This window comes from Molothrus ater, chromosome 28 (genome assembly GCF_012460135.2).
Source record: "Molothrus ater isolate BHLD 08-10-18 breed brown headed cowbird chromosome 28, BPBGC_Mater_1.1, whole genome shotgun sequence".
Taxonomy (NCBI): domain Eukaryota; kingdom Metazoa; phylum Chordata; class Aves; order Passeriformes; family Icteridae; genus Molothrus; species Molothrus ater.
This window is the reverse complement of record NC_050505.2, coordinates 2,004,610-2,024,129: the sequence shown is the minus strand read 5'-3', so window position 1 is coordinate 2,024,129 and position 19,520 is coordinate 2,004,610. Positions and strand designations below refer to the sequence as shown.

The window sequence follows — 19,520 nt, the reverse complement described above, 5'->3', positions numbered from 1 at the left end:
TGGGAAATCCCATGGCCCTGCCTTGTCCTCCAGGATCAGGAGCAGTTTGGCTGGATAAACTCATGGAAAATGGGAAACCCCATGGAACTGCCTTATCCTCTGGGATCAGAAGACATGGGGGAGTTTTGGATGGATAAACTCATGGAAAATGGGAAATCCCATGGAACTGCCTTATCCTCTGGGATCAGAAGACATGGGGGAGTTTTGGATGGATAAACTTATGGACAATTGGAAACCCCCTGGCCCTGCCTTGTCCTCCAGGATCAGGAGTTGTTTTGGCTGGATAAACTCTTGGATAATTGGAAACCCCATGGCCCTGCCTTGTCCTCCAGGATCAGGAGGAGTTTGGCTGGATAAACTCATGGAAAATGGGAAATCCCATGGCCCTGCCTTGTCCTCTGTGATCAGGGGACATGGAGGAGTTTTGGATGGATTAATCCCTGGATAATGGGAAATCCCATGGCCCTGCCTTGTCCTTCAGGATCAGGAGGAGTTTTGGGTGGGTGAACTCGTGGAAAATTGGAAATCCCATGGCCCCACCTTGTCCTCCAGGATGGGGAGGAGTTTTGGATGGATAAATTCCTGGATGATTGGAAATCCCATGGCACAGCCCAGCCCTGCCTTGTCCTCCAGGATCGGGAGGAGCTTGGCTGGATAAACTCATGGAAAATGGGAAATCCCATGGCCCTGCCTTGCTCCCCAGGGTGAGGGGACACAGGGGTTTCGTGTCCCATTCCCAGGTGGAGATGCCGGAGGGGAGTGGATGGGATGGGATTTTCTCCTGAAAACCCAGATCCAAGGAATGCATCCCTGCCCCATCCCAAGGAAAAAAATCCCCGAGGTTCCAGCAAAACTCTACAGCAAAACCAACACAAATAAACCCCAGATTTGGGCATTTTCCAGAGCAAGAGCCCCCGTCCCGGCTCTCCCACGTTTCTCCCAAAAAACCTTGGAGCAAACAAACCCTCCCAGCGGCTCCTGCCCCTTTCCCCCTTTCCCTCCTGGTGTGGGGATTTCATTCCATGCAGGAATTAAAGCTCTGCAGCCCCCCCAGCTCTCCCAGCCCCGTTATCCCTCTCGGAGCGCGGATCCATCGGCAGCATCCGCCTCGGAGCGCGCTGATGGAGAGGAGCTGCCATTCCCGGGTATCTTTTATTCATGGCCACCGGCTCCTTGGATTACTTTTTGATAAAAAGCCACATTCCCACATTTCAAACATCTCCGCTCGCAGCCTGGGGAAGGCCCGGAGCTCGCATTTATTTCCCTGCTGAGCGCTGGGAAGCTCCATCACCTTGACGGGAGAAGATCCCGCTCCTGGCGGGAGCCATCGGGAAGCGGATCCGGCTCCCGAGGGGGACAGGAGGGGTCGTGCCTGATGACAAACGGGTGACAGAAGGAGCAGGAGCCTCGGTGCCCAGCTCTGCGCTGCCAAGGGGGAAACAGCGGGAATTCGACAGCCGGGGAAGGTTTTGGGGGATACAGTTCCATCCCTGGGGTCTGTCCCCTGAGTGTCCCCAGGGCATTGTCCCAGTGCTACTTCCAGAGCCAGACAGGGGGGAAAACAGAGCCTGGGAGGTGACACTGATACTGGGGGTGACACCGATGCCAGGGGGTGACACTGATGCCGGGGGGTGACACTGATGTTGGGGAGTGGCACCAATGTGACATTGATGCTGGGAGGGTGCCAGGAGAAACCCCCAGAGTGCCCAGGTGGCACCAGTGGCAGCGGGTGACACTGAAGCCAGGGACAGACACCGATGCCAGGAGGGGGACACTGATGGCAAGAGGGTGACACCAATGCCAGGGCAGTGACACCAATACTGGGGGGTGGCACTGATGCCAGGACCATGCCAGGAGAAGCCCCCAGAGTGCCCAGCTGACACCAGTGCCAGGGGGTGACACTGATGCCGAAGGGGTGACGCTGATTTTGGGAGGTGGCACCGATACAGGGGGGTGGCACTGATACTGGGGCGAGTGACACCAAGGCTGGGGGTGTGGCACCAGTGCCAAGGGGGGGTGACACCAACACCTGGGCCGTGGGAGAAGGCCACAGAATGCCTGGGTGACACCAATTCCAGGGAGGTGACACCGATGGCCGGGAAGGTGCCACCAGTGCTAGGGAGGTGACACTGATGGCCAGGTGGTGACACCAATGCCAGGAGGGTGACACTGATGACTGGAAAGATGACACCAGTGCTAGAAAGGTGACACCGATGCCAGGGAGGTGACACTGATGACCAAACGGTGACACCGATGCCAGGGAGGTGACACAGATGGCCGGGGGCTGACACTGGTGGCTGGAAAGGTGACACCGATGCCAGGAGGGTGACACTGATGGCCAGGGGGTGACACCAATGCCAGGAGGGTGACACCGATGGCTGGGTAGTGACACTAATGCCAGGAGAGTGACACTGATGGCTGGGGGCTGACACTGATGACCAGGAAGGTGACACCAATGCTAGGGAGGTGACACCAATGCCAGGGGGTGACACTGATGACTGGGGGCTGACACCAGTGCCAGGGAGTGACACTGATGGCTGGGCGGTGACACCAACCCCAGGGAGGTGACACAGATGACCAGGCAATGACACCAACGCCAAGGACGTGACACTGATGGCTGGGCGGTGACACCAACCCCAGGGAGGTGACACAGATGACCAGGCAATGACACCAACGCCAAGGACGTGACACTGATGGCTGGGCGGTGACACCAACCCCAGGGAGGTGACACCACACCCGCCCCACGCCCCAAGACCCCCGTGGCGCGCCCTTTACCTGCACAGGTGATCCGCCCGGCAGGCGCCGCGCAGGTCCAGGCAGTTGGGCTTCTCCTTGTCCTCGTAGGAGCAGGAGGGGACGATGGTCTGGCGGCGGCGCTCGGCGCACGCCGGGTCCTTGCAGGAGCAGAAGAGCAGGCGGAAGGTGAACTCGCCGGGCACGCGGTCGAAGAACTGGCGCAGGGCCTTGTGGCACTTGCGGCGGTTGCAGGGCTCGGTGGCCGAGAGCTCCCGGCTGCAGGTGGAGATGTAGCCCGAGCGCAGGCGCTTGCAGTTGTCGTTGAGGTTGCAGGCCTTGGCCGCGTCCAGGCAGTGGTTGCTCTTGGAGGTGGTGGCCGGGTCCATTCCTGCCCAGGGAAGAGGATATTTGGGGTCAGGGAGGTGGGGAGGGACGGATGGATGGATGGATGGATGGATGGATGGATGGATGGATGGATGGATGGATGGATGGATGGATGGATGGTGTAAAGTTGGGGAGGTGGAGTGTGGGAAGGTGGGATTGAGGAGAGGGAATTGGCCTTGACCCCAGGAGATGCCCTCAAGGCTGGGGAGATGCCCTCAAAAACAGCGTTAAACTGGGACTGGGAGATGCCCTCAAACCTGGGATGGGAAGAAGCCCTGAAATCTGTGAATAAGCCCTCAAACCTGAGATGGGAAATATCCTTGAGCCTGGGATGAGGAGAATTTCTCAAAACTGAGGAGATGTCCTCAAATCTGGGATGAAGAAATGCTGTTGACCTGGGATGGGGAGGAACCTTCAAAGCTGGAGAGATGTCTTCAAAACCTGGGGCAGGGAAAAGCCCTCAGACCCAGGGAGATGGCCTCAAAACCCGAGGAGATGCCCTCAGAACCCAGGGAGACGCCCTCAAACCTGGGATGAAGAGATACCATTGACCTGGGATGGGGAGGAACCTTCAAAGCTGGAGAGATGTCCTCAAAACTGGGGCAGGGAAAAGCCCTCAAACTCTGAAGAGACGCTCTCAAACCCTGAAGAGATGCCCTCAAAACCCGGGGAGATGCCCTCAAAACTGCAGAGGTGCCCTCAAACCCCGGGAGATGCCCTCAAAACCCAGGAAGATGCCCTCAAACCCAGGGTGAAGAAATACCATTGACCTGGGATGGGGAGGAAGCTTCAAAGCTGAAGAGATGTCCTCAAAACTGGGGCAGGGAAAAGCCCTCAAACCCAGGGAGATGCCCTCAAACCCCGGGAGATGCCCTCAAACCCCGGGAGATGCCCTCAAACCCCGGGAGATGCCCTCAAACCATGAGGAGATGCCCTCAAAAGCAGGATGGGGAAAGTCCCTCAACCTGGGGAAGGTGTGACAGGCGTCGTGTCACCTCCGTGGCATCGGTGTCACCTCCCAGCATCTCCACCCCATCCCATCCCTGGGCTGACCCCATCCCATTCCAGGCACAATCTGGGGGATCAACACCCCCCGAACCGGGGCCCTCTGGGCAGAATCCAGGCCGGGAATTTGCAACGTTTCTGTCCTATCGTCAATTCTTCAAAGAATGGTTATTAATTATTAATTAATTTAATGATTATTCAACTCCAAAAGTGGAATAATCAACCCAACTCCAGTGTGGCTCCCACAGCCCCTCCTGGGGCTCCCCAAAAGTGGGACAGCTCCAGACAGGGAGGAAAGGGACAAGAGGATCAATCCCGTATCTAATCTGGGAATCCCATCCCACATCCATCCTGGGAATCCCATCATGGGAATGCCACCCTGAATCCGTCCTGGGAATCCCATCCCGTGTCCATCCCGGGAATCCCATCCAAAATCCATCCTGGGAATGGCACCCTGAATCCATCCTGGGAATGGCACCCTGAATCCATCCTGGGAATCCCATCCTGGGAATCCCATCCTGCATCCATCCTGGGAATGCCACTCTGAATCCATCCTGGGAATCCCATCCCAGGAATCCCCTCCCATATCCATCCCAGGAATCCCATCCTGGGAATCTCAACCTGCACCCATCCTAGGAATCCGATCCCAAATCCATCCTGAGAGTCCCATCCTAGGAGTCCCATCCCGCCTCCATCCTGGGAATCCCATGCCAGAAATCCCATCCTGGCAATCCCATCCCACATCCTTCCTAGGAATCCCATCCTGAATCCATCCTGAGAGTTCCACCCCAGGAATCCCATCCTGCAAATCCCATCCCACAAATCCCTCAGGAGAGGACGGATGAGGCCAAGCCCCAGCTTGGGAACAAATGCTGAATTTTCCTTTTTTTTTTTTTTTTTGCTGGGAATGATGGATCACCCTCCACAGCCCAGGTGCTGCTTCTGAATTCTCCTCATCCCTCATTCCCTTCCCTCCACATCCCAGCCAAATCCATCGATTCTCCTCCATCGCCTCCCAGCTTCTGCTGGCACCAAGGAAAGCTCCTAATTGGCCTAATTGGAGGGTGCTGCTAATTAACAGGACAGGGGATGGACACATCAAGGGGGAAAACAGGATTGGAGAGGTGGGGCAAAGGAGGATTTAGGTGGGGAAAAGGTGGATTTATTTGGGGAAAAGGTGGATTTAGGTGGGGAAAAAGGGATTGAAGAGGTGGGGAAAAGGTGGATTTAGGTGGGAAAAGGTGGATTTAGGTGGGAAAACAGGATTGAAGAGGTGGGGAAAAGGGGATTGAAGAGGTGGGGGAAAAGGGGATTGAAGAGGTGGGGGAAAAGGGGATTAAGGTGGGGAAAATGGGATTGAAGAGGTGGGGAAAAAACGGGGGATTGAAAATGTGGGAAAAAGAGGATTTAGGTGGGAAAAAGGGGATTGGAGAGGTGAGGGAAAGGAAGATTTATGTGGGAAAAGGGGGATTGAAGAGGTGGGAAAAGGGGGATTGAAGCAGTGAGGAAAAGGGGATTGAAGACGTGGGGAAAAGGAGGATTTAAAAGACGGGGGACAGCAGGGTCTCTTCACTCCCCTGGTTTTGGGGCATGCATGGAGCCCTCCCTGCAGCCCAGCCCCGAGCCCTGGAGGGGCGAGCAGCGGATTCCCGGCACGAAGCCGGGCGTCGGGGATCCGTGGGAAGCGGCAGCCGATTGTCTCCTCCTCGGGAGCTTCGCTCCTGCCCTGCCCGAGACCTGCGGGGACCCGGCTGCATCTTAATGGAGCCGCGGCTTTGGAAGCGCCGCGCTCCTGTGGGGGAGCTCATTAATAAAGCACGAGCATGAAAATTTCATGAGCGGAGACGGAAGCGGGGCCCGAGGAGCTGGGGACGGGGGCTGGGGCCACCAGCTGTCCCCTCTGCGCGTCCCCACGGCCGCTGGGGACAGGGGACGAGGATGAGGAGGAGGAGGAAGATGGGGCAGCGCTGCCGGGGGTGGGGGGGGTTTGGGTGTGGAGAATTCCCAGCTGGAGCCTCTCCCGTCTTCCACGGGCTGTGATTTCCTCGGGATCCAGCAGGGATGAGCGTCCCGGGCTTCCCTGCCCAGAGCGGGGGTCCCGCAGCGCGGGGATGGGGCTCCGCGGGCGCTGCGCGCTCTTTACGCGCGGGTTACGCGCAGGTTACGCGCGGCTTGCACAGCTCCCGCAGCCATCCCTCCGCTCCCAATTATCCCTGCGGGCAATTAACAGCTCCTGCTCCAGGAACGGCTCCAAGAACGCGCTCGCTTCAGCGCTCGCCGATGGCCCCGGAGGTCCCGGGGAGGGGACAGGGAAGGGGTGGCAGCAGCAGCGAGGCCGCCCCGGCGCTCACAGCCCCGTTCCCCACCTTCCCCCACTCCCAAAATCTCCCCTCGCGGCTTTTCCTGCGCCTCCCGGATAATTCGGCGTCTAATCCCCGCTCCAGACTCGCTGCTTTTCAGATTTCCGGCTCTGGGTTCTTTTACTGTGACAGAATCCCCTAAAAACACCTAAAAAACCCTAAAAGCATGTTCTCAGCTTGGGTTCTTTTGTTCTTACAAAATCTCCTAAAAACCTAAATAAAAACCCCTAAAAACCTGTTCTCAACTCGGGGTTCTTTTATTGTGTCAAAATCCCCTAAACAAAACCTAAAAAACCCTAAAATTTCTCACCTCTGGATTCTTTTATTGTTACAGATTTTGCAGCTCCCAAGGTTTTTCTGACACCAACGTAATCCCAAAAAGGCCGGCCCGGGGAGTGGCAGCGTCACCCCAAAAACCTCGGGGGTGCTCCAAGGGGTTCCAGGGGGTACAGGGATGTCCTGAGGGATACAGGGATGCTCCAAAGGGACCCAGGGATGTTCCAAGGGGCTCAGAGATGCTCCAAAGGGCTTCCAAGGGACACAGGGATGCTCCAAGGGGTTCCAAAGGGCCCAGCGGTGCTCCAAGGGATACAGGAATGTTCTGAGGGATACAGGGATGCTCCAAAGGGACCCAGGGATGCTCCAAAGGGTCACAGGGATGCTCCAAAGGGTCACAGGGATGCTCCAAAGGGGTTCCAGGGGACATAGGGATGTTCTAAGGGATACAAGGACGCTCCAAGGGGTTTCAGGGGATACAGGGATGTCCTAAGGGATACAAGGATGGTCCAAAGTGACCCAGGGATGTTCCAAGGGGTTCCAAGGGACAAAGGGGTGCTCCAAGGGACGCAGGAATGTTCCAAGAGATACAGAGATGCTCCAAAGGGACCCGGGGATGCTCCAAAGGGTTCCAGGGGGTACAGGGATGTTCTAAGGGACACAGGGATGGTCCAAAAGGACACAGGGATGGCCTAAAGGGGTCAGAGATGCTCCAAGAGACCCAGGGATGCTCCAAGGGTTTCCAAGGGACACAGGGATGCTCCAAGGGGTTTCAGGGGATACAGGGATGTTCCAAGGGGTTCCAAGGGACAAAGGGGTGCTCCAAGGGACACAGGAATGTTCTAAGGGACACAGGGATGCTCCAAAGGGACCCAGGGATGCTCCAAGGGTCTCAGCATCCCTCTCCCATCCTGAGGGTCCCAAATCCTGCGGAACACCAAGAATTCCATGGGGAATTCCATGGGAGGAGCTGCACCCCCATGGGGCCAGGGCTGGCTTTGTGCCTCCCCCAGTGCTGGGGACGGCACAGATTCAGGGAATCCCGGGAATTCCACATTTTCCAGCCATTTTATAGAAACCCAAACTGGAACGAACTCTTGGGGAGACCCTGCAATAAACAAACACCAGGATCTGGTTTGGGATGACCCTAGAATGAATAAACACCAGGATTTGTTTTGGGAAGACCCTCCAATAAATAAATACTGGAAGCAAAGAGCTAAAACCCTAAATCCCAGCCTGGGATGATCTGAAACAGAAAGAACCCACCCCAAAAATGCATCAGAGTGATGCACAGGACCCCAAATTTGGGGGGAAGAGAAGGGGAGGAGAGGCTGGAGGAGCAAAAGAGGATGGAGGGAGGGAGGTGAGGGCTGGAGGATTTCCCTGGCTGGGAGCAGCTCTGTGCTCAAGGCAGGAGATAAAACACGGAGCTTTTATTACCTGAGAAAATTGAAGCGAGTCTGAATATATCAGAGAGACGAGAGGTGACCGGCTCGTACGGGGAGGCTTCATAAAACTCCTCTCCTTTGGCAGGGGGGAAAAAAGGGAGAGAAAAAAAGCAAATTAAAGCTTGTGGTGAATAATCTCAGCCAGTTCCAGAAACAGACAGCCCCCTGGTTTGGGGAGGGAAAAGCAAAAAAGGGTTCCAGGCACTGGGATTAAAGGGAAAAGGGGGTTTGGGAGAGGTTCTGGGAATTTTGGATGTGGTGGTGGCCAATCCCAAAGGATTCCAGGGGCGGGGGGAATTGGGGTTGGGATATTCCAGGGACTGAGTTCAAGGCTGGAAGTTTTGGGGTCCCCACTCAACTCTGGGTTCTTTTGTTGTTACAAATTCCCCTAAAAATGCCTACAAACCCCTCAAAACCTAAAAAACCCTAAAAACCTGTTCTCAGTTCTGGGTTCTTGCTACAAAATTCCCTTAAAATACCTAAAAACCTAAAAAACGTGTTCTCAACTCTGGGTTCTTCTATTGTGACAAAATACCCTAAAAACACCTAAAAAACCCGTTCTTAACTCTGGATTCTTTTATTGCGACAAAATCCCCTAAAAACGGAATTCAGGAATCCCCTGTGTGGAAATCCCAGCGGGGAGCAAAGCAGGAGGGTTTGCTCCGAGCCCGGTGACATTCCCGGGAAATTTGGGAGGGAAGTCCCAAAATCTGGGAGGGAAAGACCCCACTGGGATGCTGGGCTGGGTTCTCCCTGTCCCGAGTGCGATGGGATTTGGGGACAACACCCCAAGGGCAGCTCCTGGTCCTGACCAGGAATGGGAACAGGTTCCAAATCCCACTCCTCAGCGACATTCCCAGGAAATCTGGGGGGGAAAGGAGAGAATTTGGGAGGGAACTGGGATGTCCCTGCTCCCCATGGGCTCCCACCGCTGCTCTCAGGGTGATGGGATTTGGGGACAACACCCCAGGGGCAGCTCCTGATCCTCCCCAGGAATGGGAACAGGATCCAAATCCTGCTCCTTGGCCCCATTCCCAGGCGATTTTGGAGGGAAATTTGGGAGTGAAATGGGATCTCCCTGCTCCCCGTGGGCTCCCAGCGCTGCTCTGGGGACTGATGGGATTTGGGGACAACCGATTTGGGATTTGGGCTCCTCCTGATCCTCCCCAGGAACGGGATCAGGATCCACACCCTGCTCCAGGCTATTCCCGGCAAACTGGGGAGGAAAAGGCCCTGCTGGGATGTCCCTGCTCCCCGCGGGCTCCCAGCGCTGCTCTGCTGCTCTCGGGGCCATGGCACTGGGGGGACAACGCCCCTGCCCAGGACCGGGAACGGGATCCAAACCCCGCTCCCGGCCGTTCCCTCTCCCCTCCCCGCCTCTCCCGCTCGAGCCCAGCGCGTTCGGGCGGCCCCGCGAGCTCCATCGCTGCCATCAATAATTAAACACCCGCTTGACTCCCGCTGCTCGCCGGGGAAATTACCGAGCATTAACGGGGCGCTGGGCCTGCCTGCAGCCGCAATTAACCCCCGGGAAGGAGGCTGGAGCCTCCCTAATGGCAGGGAGAGCTCGGGGGGGAGGAGGGGAACCCCAAAATCTCCGCTAAAAGGCACAAATTTGCGTTTGAGCGCCACAAAGGATCGCCACAAAGCTTCCCCCCCGCCTCCCTAAACCTCGGTTTAATCGCTGCTCTTCCCTCCTCCTCCTCCTCCTCCAGGTGCAGTTGCCATCCCAATTCCCTCATTCACTCCCAAAAAAAACCCTGGGAAGCTGCTCAATGAGGGCAGTTAATGAGAGGGAAAAACAATCAGGGCCTAATTCCTGCTCTGGGCCGGGGTTTGGGGCTCTGATTCCTGCACTGACCCAGATTTGGGGGGAATTTCACCCAGGGGGGGCCTGGGCTCAGGTACGGCTCCCCCGCATCCTCTGGAAGAGTTTTCCCAACCTCTGGAACAGATTTTCCCACCCTCTGGATGAGTTTTTCCAGTTTTCCCAACCTCTGGAACAGATTTTCCCACCCTCTGGAACAGATTTTCCCAGTTTTCCCACCCTCTGGAAGAGTTTTCCCACCCTCTGGAAGAGTTTTCCCACCCTCTGGAAGAGTTTTCCCACATCCTCAGGCACAACTCCTCCATCCTCAGCTCCAGCTTCCCCACCCTCAGCCACACCTTTCCCACAGGATTCCAGAATTCCTGGCCTGATCTGGGCTGGAAAAGGCCTTAAAAATCTCATCCCAAGCCCCGCCTGCCACGGGCAGGGAGCTCTGCCAGCAGCCCAGGGGATTTTGGCACGAGCACAGGTGGGTCTGGGGGCTCGGTGCTGGGGCTGCGGTGTCCATCTGGATTCCCTGGAGTCTTAATCTGAATTCCTTGGGATTTTCACCTGAATTTCCTGCGGCGCCCATTTTTCCCCCCTGGGCTCCACGTCTGTTCTATCTAGAGATAGCAAACCCCTCCCCATCCCCATCACCCCAAGATGCTCCTTTGGGGCCTCCTCCACCCCAAAACTCTCCTTTGGGATCTCCCCATCACCCCCAGGGCGTTCCTTTAGGGTCTCCCACACCCCAAAATGCTCTTTTGGGGTCTCCCCATCCCCACCACCCTGGGTGCTCCTTTGGGGTCTCCCCAGGCCTGTCCTTTGGGATCTCCCCATCCCTGTCACCCAAGGGTGCTCCTTTAGGGTCTCCCCATCATCCCACACTGATCCATTGGGGTCTCCCCACTCCCCCCACCCCATAACGCTCCTTTGGGCTCTCCTCCACCCCAAAACGCTCCTTTAGGGTCTCCCTATCACACCAGGGTGCTCCTTTAGGGTCTCCTCCACCCCAAAATGCTCCTTTAGGGTCTCCCCATCCTCATCATCCCAAGCTGATCCATTGGGGTCTCCCCATCCCCATCACCTCAAAACTCTCCTTTGGGGTCTCCCCATCAGCCCACGCTGATCCATTGAGGTCTCCCTCACCCCAAAACACTTCTTTGGGATCTCCCCATCACCCCAAAACGCTCCTTTGGGGTCTCCCCATCACTGCCAGGGTGCTCCTTTGGGATCTCCCCATCCCCATCACCCCAAAACACTCCTTTGGGATCTCTCCATCACCCCAAACCGCTCCTTTGTGTTCTCCCACACCCCAAAACATTCCTTTGAGGTCTCCCCATCCCCATCACCCCACGCTGATCCATTGAGGTCTCCCCCACCCCAAAACACTTCTTTGGGATCTCCCCACCCCAAAACGCTCCTTTGGGATCTCCACATCACCCCCAGGGTGTTCCTTTAGGGTCTCCCACACCCCAAAATGCTCCTTTGGGATCTCCCCATCACCCCCAGGGCACTCCTTCGGGTTCTCCCCCACCCCAAAACTCTCCTTTGGGGTCTCCCCATCCCCGTCACCCCACGCTGATCCATCGGGCTCTCCCCATTTCCCCCCTCACCCCAAACCCCTCCTTCATCCCCCCCGTACCTTCTGCCAGCCCCAGGTGGATGCTCCAGTAGATCTGCAGGCACTGCAGCTCCTTCTTCATGCCCCTCTTGCAGCGGCAGCGCTCCAGGGGGCTCTCCTGCAGCACGCCCAGGGCCAGCTGGCACTCGCGGTTGGCCAGCAGCGTGTTCCTGTCGCGCCCGGCCAGGCACTGCCGCAGGGTGCGGTACCGGGAGCTGCAGCCCGCGTCCGCCACGCACAGCTCCGTGGCTCGAACGCAGTCCACGGGCACCACCGGGGGCGGCCCGGCCAGCGAGCGCAGCATCTCGTCTGGGACGGGGAGGGAGCGAGAGGAGGGCACGGTTAGGGAGGAAGGTGAGCGTTGACATGAAGGAGCGCCCCAGACAGGGTAGATGGGGAAAACTTCAATTTTCCTGAATTTTCCCAGGAAATTCAGAGAAAACATCAAGAAATTGAGGTGAAAATCTCCAGGAAATTGAGGTGAAAATCCCCAGGAAATTGAGGTGAAAATCCCCAGGAAATTCAGGTTAGAATCTCCGGGAAATTCAGGTGAAAACATCAAGAAATTCAGGTTAGAATCTCCGGGAAATTCAGGTTAGAATCTCCAGGAAATTCAGGTGAAAATCTCCGGGAAATTCAAATTCAAACGCCCACGTGAGCACCCCAGATAGGGCAGATGGGGGCCCCGGGAGGGAAAATGGGCAGGGAATTCAGATTAAAAACCCAGGGAAATTCAGGTTAGAACCCCCAGGAAGCTCAGATTAAAACCCCTGGGAAATTCAGGTTAAAACCCCCAGGAAGTTCAGATTAAAACACCCAGGTTTGATCTGGGGGGTTTTAATCCAGCCCAGCTCCGTGGCTCACACACAGTCCACGGGCACCACCGGGGGCGGCCCAGCCAGCGAGTGCAGCATCTCGTCTGGGACGGGGAGGGAGAGGAGGGAATGGGTTAGGGAGGAAGGTGAGCGTTGACATGAAGGAGCGCCCCAGATAGGGTAGATGGGGAAAATATCAAGAAATTCAGGTTAAAAGCCCAGGAAATTTAGAGAAAACATCAAGAGATTCAGGTGAAAATCCCCAGGAAATTCAGGTGAAAATCCCCGGGAAATTCAGGTGAAAACATCAAGAAATTCAGGTGAAAATCTCCAGGAAATTCAGGTGAAAATCTCCGGGAAATTCAGGGGAAAATCCCCAGGAAATTCAGGTTAGAATCTCCGGGAAATTCAAATTCAAACACCCACGTGAGCACCCCAGATAGGGCAGATGGAGGCCCCAGGAGGGAAAATGGGCAGGGAATTCAGAATAAAAACCCAGGGAAATTCAGGTTAGAACCCCAGATTAAAATCCCAGGAAATTCAGGTTAGAACCCCCGGGAAATTCAGGTTAAAACCACTGGGAAATGCAGATTAAAACCCCAGGAAATTCAGATTAAAAGCCCAGATGAAAATCCCAGGAAATTCAGATTAAATCCCCAGGAAATTCAGATTAAAACCCTCAGATGAGCACCTCAGATAGGGTAGATGGGGACCTCCAGGAGGAAAAAATGGGAGGGAAATGCAGATTAAAAACCCAGAAAATTCAGATAAAAACCCCCAGAAAATTCAGATTAAAACCCTGAGGTGAAAACCCCAGGAAATCCAGATTAAAACCCCAGGGAATTCAGATTAAAACCCCAGATGAAAATCCCAGGAATTTCAGGGTAAAACCCCAAGGAATTTCAGATTAAAACACAGGGAAAGGAAAGGGGAGGAAGTGAAAGGGGGGAAAGGAAAGGGATTCCTGTCTGGGAGGGTCTGGGATGGAATTCCCAGAGGAGCTGTGGCTGCCTCATCCCTGGAAGTGCTCGAGGCCGCCTTGGGATGGTGGGAGGTGCCCTTGCCCATGGCAGGGGCTGGAACGAGACCCCACAATCCTGGAAGGATTTGGGTTGGAAGAGACCTTAAAACCAGCACGGGCAGGGAGCCCCCTCCAGCCTGTCCTGGAGCAATTCCAGGGATGTCCCTGCTTCCCCCCCAGCCGAGATTCCCAAAAAATGGGAAACTGGGAAAAACTGGTGGGGGTGGGAAGGTGCGGGGTTAACCCCTCACCTCGGCTGGGGGATCTGATGTTCCCTGCTCCACCACTGTTCCCTGCTCCATCCAAAGGGATCGATGGCCCCGATCCATTCTCGGAGCTCTCCGGAGCCACGGGAGCAGCGGCTCCATCCCGAGCCCGATTCCCGATCCTGCCTTTGGCTGTTCCCAGCCCCGTCACGGGATTTTTAGGGCGTCTGACTCACGGATTTTGGAGCCTTGGCAGGGCCGCGGGGCTCCAAAATCCTGTCCTGCAGCACTTCCAGGGAAGTGGAATCTCCTGCTCTCCCCACAGCCGAGACTCCCCGGTGGGGGTGGGAAGGTGCAGGGTTAACCCCGCGCCTCAGCCGGGGGATCTGATGTTCCCTGCTCCATCCAAAGGGATCGATGGCCCCGACCCGTTCCCGGGAAGCAGCGGCTCCATCCCGATTCCCGATTCCGCCTTTGGCTGCTCCTCGTTCCCATCCCCGTCACGGGATTTTTAGGGCATCTGACTCATGGTTTTTGGAGCCTTGGCAGGGCCGCGGGGCAGCTGCGGCTCCCAACAGGCGCTTCCCCCTCGGGTGGCACCGGGCCAGCCCGGCCGGCTCCTGTCGCTGTCGCTGTCCCCGCTCGGACCCTGCCCCCGCATTCCCACCTCTCCCCCGCCATCCCCAGCATTTCCGCATCTGCTTTTCCCCCTGGAAATAAAATATTGCTGCTAAATCCAGCCCAGGCACAGCCTGGCTTGTCCCCTCTCGGCGCGGTTGGGGACAGGCAGCGCTGGTCCCCCCACGTCCCCAGGGTGGTGGGGACAGGACCCGCTGTCACTGCCGGCCCCTCCTCCACCCCCCAGCTCCCAGGGAAAGCCCTGGAGCGGGGAAAAATGGGAATGACAGGACCTGGAGGGGACCCTGAGCTGCTCCGGGGGCGATGGGGAGGGGACCCCTCTCTGTGCCCGCCCGGCCGGCTCCTGTCCCTGTCCCCGCTCGGACCCTGCCCCGCATTCCCACAGCTCCCCCGCCTTGGAGCAGGGAAAAATGGGAATGACAGGACCTGGAGGGGACCCTGGGCCCCTCTCTGTGCCCGCCCTGGTGCCCCCCGAGGGCGGTGGGCACGGGTGACCCCTCGTCCCTGTCCCCTCCCGCCTGGCACCGCTGGCAGCCCCTTCCCAGCCCGGGTCTGGCAGGGGGACAGTGACACCTACAGGAACGCGACAGGGGCCACCCGTGTGTCCCCCCCAGCGGGCGGGGCGGCTCCCCTGCCACCCCCGGGGCTGGGCACGGGGCCCGCCCCTCGGGAGCGGCTGGCGCCGGAGCGGGTCCCGGAGCAGGTCCCTGGGCACCAGAGCGGGTCCCGGGCACTGGAAAGGGTCCCTGGGCACTGGAGCAGGCACCGGAGTGGGTCCCTGGCTCTGGAGAGGGTCCCTGGCTCTGGAGAGGGCACCAGAGCTGGTCCCTGGCACCGGAGCGGGTCCCTGGCACCGGAGCTGGTCCCTGGGCAGCTCTGCGCACCTCGGGGGCCTCTGAGGAGGGACAGGAGCAGGGTGGGCAGTGCCCAGGTGGGGACAGCTCCGCTGGCTGCGGTCACTCCAAGGAGCAGATCCCACAGATCCCGGTGTCCGGCCGATGTCCCCAGACGGGCCCCGCTGGGTTCTGGCAGGTCTGGAGAGCGCCCAGGAGCCCCCACAGCCACGTTAGATCCAGGCTGGAGCAGCAGATCCCCCTTGGGAAGGCCAGGCCAGGCCAGGCCTGGCAGGATTGTATTCCACACAGGATCCATGGAGGGACCCCAAACGCTGATCCCGGGGCTGGGAGTGCCAGACCCTCACCACGCCATGGGTGATGCCTTTGGGTGATGCCTTGGGACTCTGCGCTTCCACACACCAGGAAATCCCATCCTGAGGCATCCAAAAAATGAGAAACTGGAAAAAACTGCTCCTGCTGCAGCCATGGCCACAGGGAAACCACTCCAGGGCATTGGAGACATTCCAGAGATCCACCAGGCACAGAGAGCTGGCCCGGAATTCCATGGAGAGCCATTCCAGAGCTCCACTGGCTGTGCAGAGCTGTTCCAGAGCTCCATCAGGCACGGAGACTATTCCAGAATTCCATGGAGAGCCTTTCCAGAGCTCCACCGGGTGTGGAAAGCCATCCCACAGCTCCACCAGGTCTGGAGATTCATCCCTCAGCCCCACCGGGTGTGGAGAGCCATTCCAGAATTCCATGGCCATGGAGAGCCATCCCAGAGCTCCACCAGGCATGGAGAGCTATTCCACAGATCCACTGGGCGTGAAGAGCCATTCCTGAGCTCTGCTGGGCTTGGAGAACCCATCCAGAGCTCCACTGGGTGTGAAAAGCCATTCCAGAGCTCCACTGGGTGTGGAGAACCATTCCAGAGCTCCAGTGGGCGTGGAGAACCCATCCAGAGCTCCGGTGGGCGTGGAGAACCGTTCCAGAGCTCCACTGGGTGTGGAGAACCGTTCCAGAGCTCCAGTGGGCGTGGAGAACCCATCCAGAGCTCCGCTGGGCATGGAGAACCGTTCCAGAGCTCCGGTGGGCGTGGAGACCCGTTCCAGAGCTCCACTGGATGTGGAGAACCGTTCCAGAGCTCTGTTGGGTGTGGAGAACCGTTCCAGAGCTCCACTGGATGTGGAGAACCGTTCCAGAGCTCCACTGGATGTGGAGAACCATTCCAGAGCTCTGCTGGGCGTGGAGAACCATTCCAGAGCTCCACCACGTTCCAACCTCTCCCAGCTCAGCTCCAGCTCCAGCTCACACTTCTCCAGAAGCCTCTCCCCAAAAATCCCCTCCTCCAGCCACGTTCCTGTCCCCATGGGCAGGGCAGGGCCACATCCTCGCCCTGGCACCACCTGGAACATCCTCGGGTGCCCTCCCGGTGCCAGCTGGGCCGTGTTGGGAGCCCCACAAGAAATCCAACCCTGGGGAGCAGCAGGGATGAGCTGTGTGGGCGAGCTGGCCCAAATCTTCCTGGTTTTTGCCATTTTTCCCACTTTTCCCCCGCAGTTTTGCAGGGAACGGGGTCCTGCCGGCCCCTCGGTGGCACCGCCGGAGCCGGGAGTGGGAAGGGCAGGCTCAGCCCTTTGTGCTGCCCCCAAATCCCGCAGGATTGGGGCTTTTCCCAGCCTGGCCACTTTCCCTGGAGCCCCCCGCTCCTCATTCCCACCGAGCAGTTTGTGCGGAGGGGGAAGCTGAGGAGGGGGATGATTTTCTATCCCCAATAAAAATTAACCCTTCCCGACAGAGCCGAACTCCCGGCGCTGAAACATCTGCAGAGAATTCCCGGCTAATCCCCGGCAGGCTCGGGGGTGCCGGAGCACAGCGAGGATTTGCACAAGGCGCTGGCCTCTTTTCCTGCCGCTTCTCCCGGCTCCAGCAGCCTCTTCCCGAGCTCTAATCCATGTTCTCCTGCTCTGCTGCTGCCGGAGACCTCCGGACACTCGGCAGCTTTAGAGGGAAATGTTTCTCCTGGCGAGGATCACGCCGGAACACGCAGATTCCCAGCCAGGACCAGCCAGGGATTTTCTGGCTTCCCGGGAATGATCCCGGCTTGGAAGAGCTGGATGTTCCCTGCTCCAGGATCCTCAGAGCGAGGCCAAGCCGTGGAAAGAACCTTGGCCACTCTATCCCTGGATCTGGGGGTGCAGGGTCCCTGCTCGGGGTCCCCAGAACCTCGGGGACACCCAGCAATGGGGGTGCAGGGTCCTGCTCTGATGCCAACCCCACAGAAGGATCCCGGCTGGGAAGAGCTGGATGTTCCCTGCTCCAGGATCCTCAGTGCGAGGCCACACCGTGGTCACCCCATCCCTCGATCTGGGGGTGCAGAGTCCCTGCTCAGGGTCACCCAGGGATGTGGGGGGGACACCCAGCAATGGGGGTGCAGGGTCCCGCTCTGATGCCAACCCCGCTGTGAGGGCGGGTGGGCCCTGGTTCGGATGCCTGAGGTCGGGCACCCCTGTCCCCCTGGAGGTCCCTGTGCCCCAAATTTCCCCCCGAGCCATCCAGATGTGCCCCCAGCCAGGCTGGAGCACTCTTCCCCCGCTCTGCACGGGGCTGTCCCCACTCGTGTCCCCACCCCAGTGCCCCTTTCTCTGTGTCTGAGGGCTCCACCCGAGCCCCCCGACCCCGGCACCCCCCGGGCAGGGGCTCCCCCAACCCAGGGCTCGGTCCCCCCTCCCCAAAGGTTTGGGGGGCGCCCGTCCATCGCTGGGAGCCGGGCAGAGCCCGAGCCCCCCGTTCCACCGGGAGCCCCCCGGGACGAGGCTGTGCCAACCTTCAAGTCTCCCCCAGCGGCCTCCAGCCCCTTGTGCCTGTCCCTGTCGCTCGTCCCTTGTCCCCTGTGCCTGTCCCCGAGCCCAGGATGGCTCCGCAAAGTTCTCCGGGCGCTGCAGCGAGCCGGGATCGCATCCCCGGCAGCCGCGGGGCTGCGGGAACCGGGAGCGGCCCCGGGAGCGCGGCACGCCCGAGCCGCGGAGGGCGAAGCCCCAGCATTGCCCGTTTCTTTTCCTTTTCGCCCCAAACCCAGCGCGGTCTGCGGGTGCTCCCCTTGCCAGCGGCTGCTGCCGGGGATCGGGGGCGTTCTCCGGGCACAAAGCTCCGAGCCGAGCCCGCGGCTCCGGCTCGATCCGGGCGCGGGGACGGCGATTTCCCCAGGCAGGAACCGGAGCCACCGAGCTCAACTTTGCCCGCCGAGTGCCCACAGCGCGTTCCCAAGCTCTGGAATGATCGGGGCGAGGACGGAGGGCAGCGGGAGGGGGAGATCTCCCCCGAAAGGCAAATCCCGCTTTGCCAAGGGGAGCGGGGATGGGAGACGGGCAGGGCTGCGCTGCTGGGTGATCCTGCCCGCTCCGGCCCCGAGGGGGCGGCTGGGCTGGTGTCCCCCGTGTCCCCCGTGTCCCCCGAGCCCCCCTCCCCGTTTCAAGTTGACGGGGAATAGGGGATGAAGTTGAACCCCTCTCTCTCTCTCTCTCTGCCGCAGCGGCGGTGCCAGCTCGGAGGGGCTCGCCCCCCGCCCCAGCCCCGCAGCCCCTCGCCCAGGGAGGGGGGGACGCGCCACCTCGGCCGGGCGACAGCCGCCACCCCGCCCCCGGCACCCCCGCCGGGGCCACTCACCTACGAAGAGGACGATGCAGAAGGCGTTTGCCAAGATCATGGTAGGAAATCCACGCGCTCCTCCACGTGTGCGAAAAAATTATGTTAAAAAAATCAGGCGCAAAAAAAAAAAGAAAAAAAAAAAGAAAAAAAAAAGGGGGGGGAGGGGGGGGAGGAAAAAAATGTAATAATTCCCAAGGCGGTCAGGTAGATCCCAAATCCGAAGCGGAGGCAAGGAAGGGGGGGTTGCTCCGCCCGGCCGGAGCCGGGTCCTCAGCCGCTCGCCGCCTCCCGCATCCCCGCCGGGCTCCGCTGCGCGCTCCGGGCTCCGCCGGGCTCCCGCCGGCTTCTGCCGAGCTCCGGCTGCCGGGGAGGGGGCGCGGCGAGGGGCGGCTGCGCTCCGCCGAGCCCCGGCGAAGGGGCAGAGCCGGCGGGGCCGCCGTCCCCTCCCCGCCCCTCCGCCGGGGCCGCCCTTCCGCCCGGGGCGGGGGTCGGGGGGGGCTCGGTGCGGACCTGCGCTCGTTATCCTCCATGCCCGTGCCCCCATCCATCCATCCATCCATCCATCTGTCCATCCGTCCGTCCGTCCTGGCTGGGATGCACCTGCCCGGCCCCTCCGCGGCTCCCGCGCTGCCGCAGAGCCCAAGGCGAGACCCACCCCCCCCCCCCCCCAGCCCTCCCCAAATTCCACCCCCGGGCCCCCCGTGCTGCTCCC

The 19,520-nt window shown here is 59.2% G+C and overlaps 1 protein-coding gene across 2 annotated transcripts in view; it reads right to left on the bottom strand.

Moving 5' to 3' along the window:
• Nucleotides 1-18,941, bottom strand: part of GFRA2 (GDNF family receptor alpha 2) — a 29,894-nt gene extending 10,953 nt beyond the window's left edge. Inside the window, exons 1-4 of one of the 2 annotated variants that reach the window (XM_036396757.2) lie at nucleotides 18,827-18,941; nucleotides 11,665-11,952; nucleotides 8,202-8,285; nucleotides 2,776-3,124 (exon numbers count right to left, since the gene is read on the bottom strand). In XM_036396757.2, the coding sequence (XP_036252650.1) occupies nucleotides 2,776-3,124; nucleotides 8,202-8,285; nucleotides 11,665-11,952; nucleotides 18,827-18,866 (761 nt within the window). In that variant the 5' untranslated portion in view covers nucleotides 18,867-18,941. Of the gene's footprint in view, nucleotides 1-2,775; nucleotides 3,125-8,201; nucleotides 8,286-11,664; nucleotides 12,225-18,826 lie in introns of those variants that run through there. The other variant, XM_036396756.2, reaches the window with a different exon arrangement.
• Between the last annotated feature and the right edge of the window lie 579 nt (nucleotides 18,942-19,520).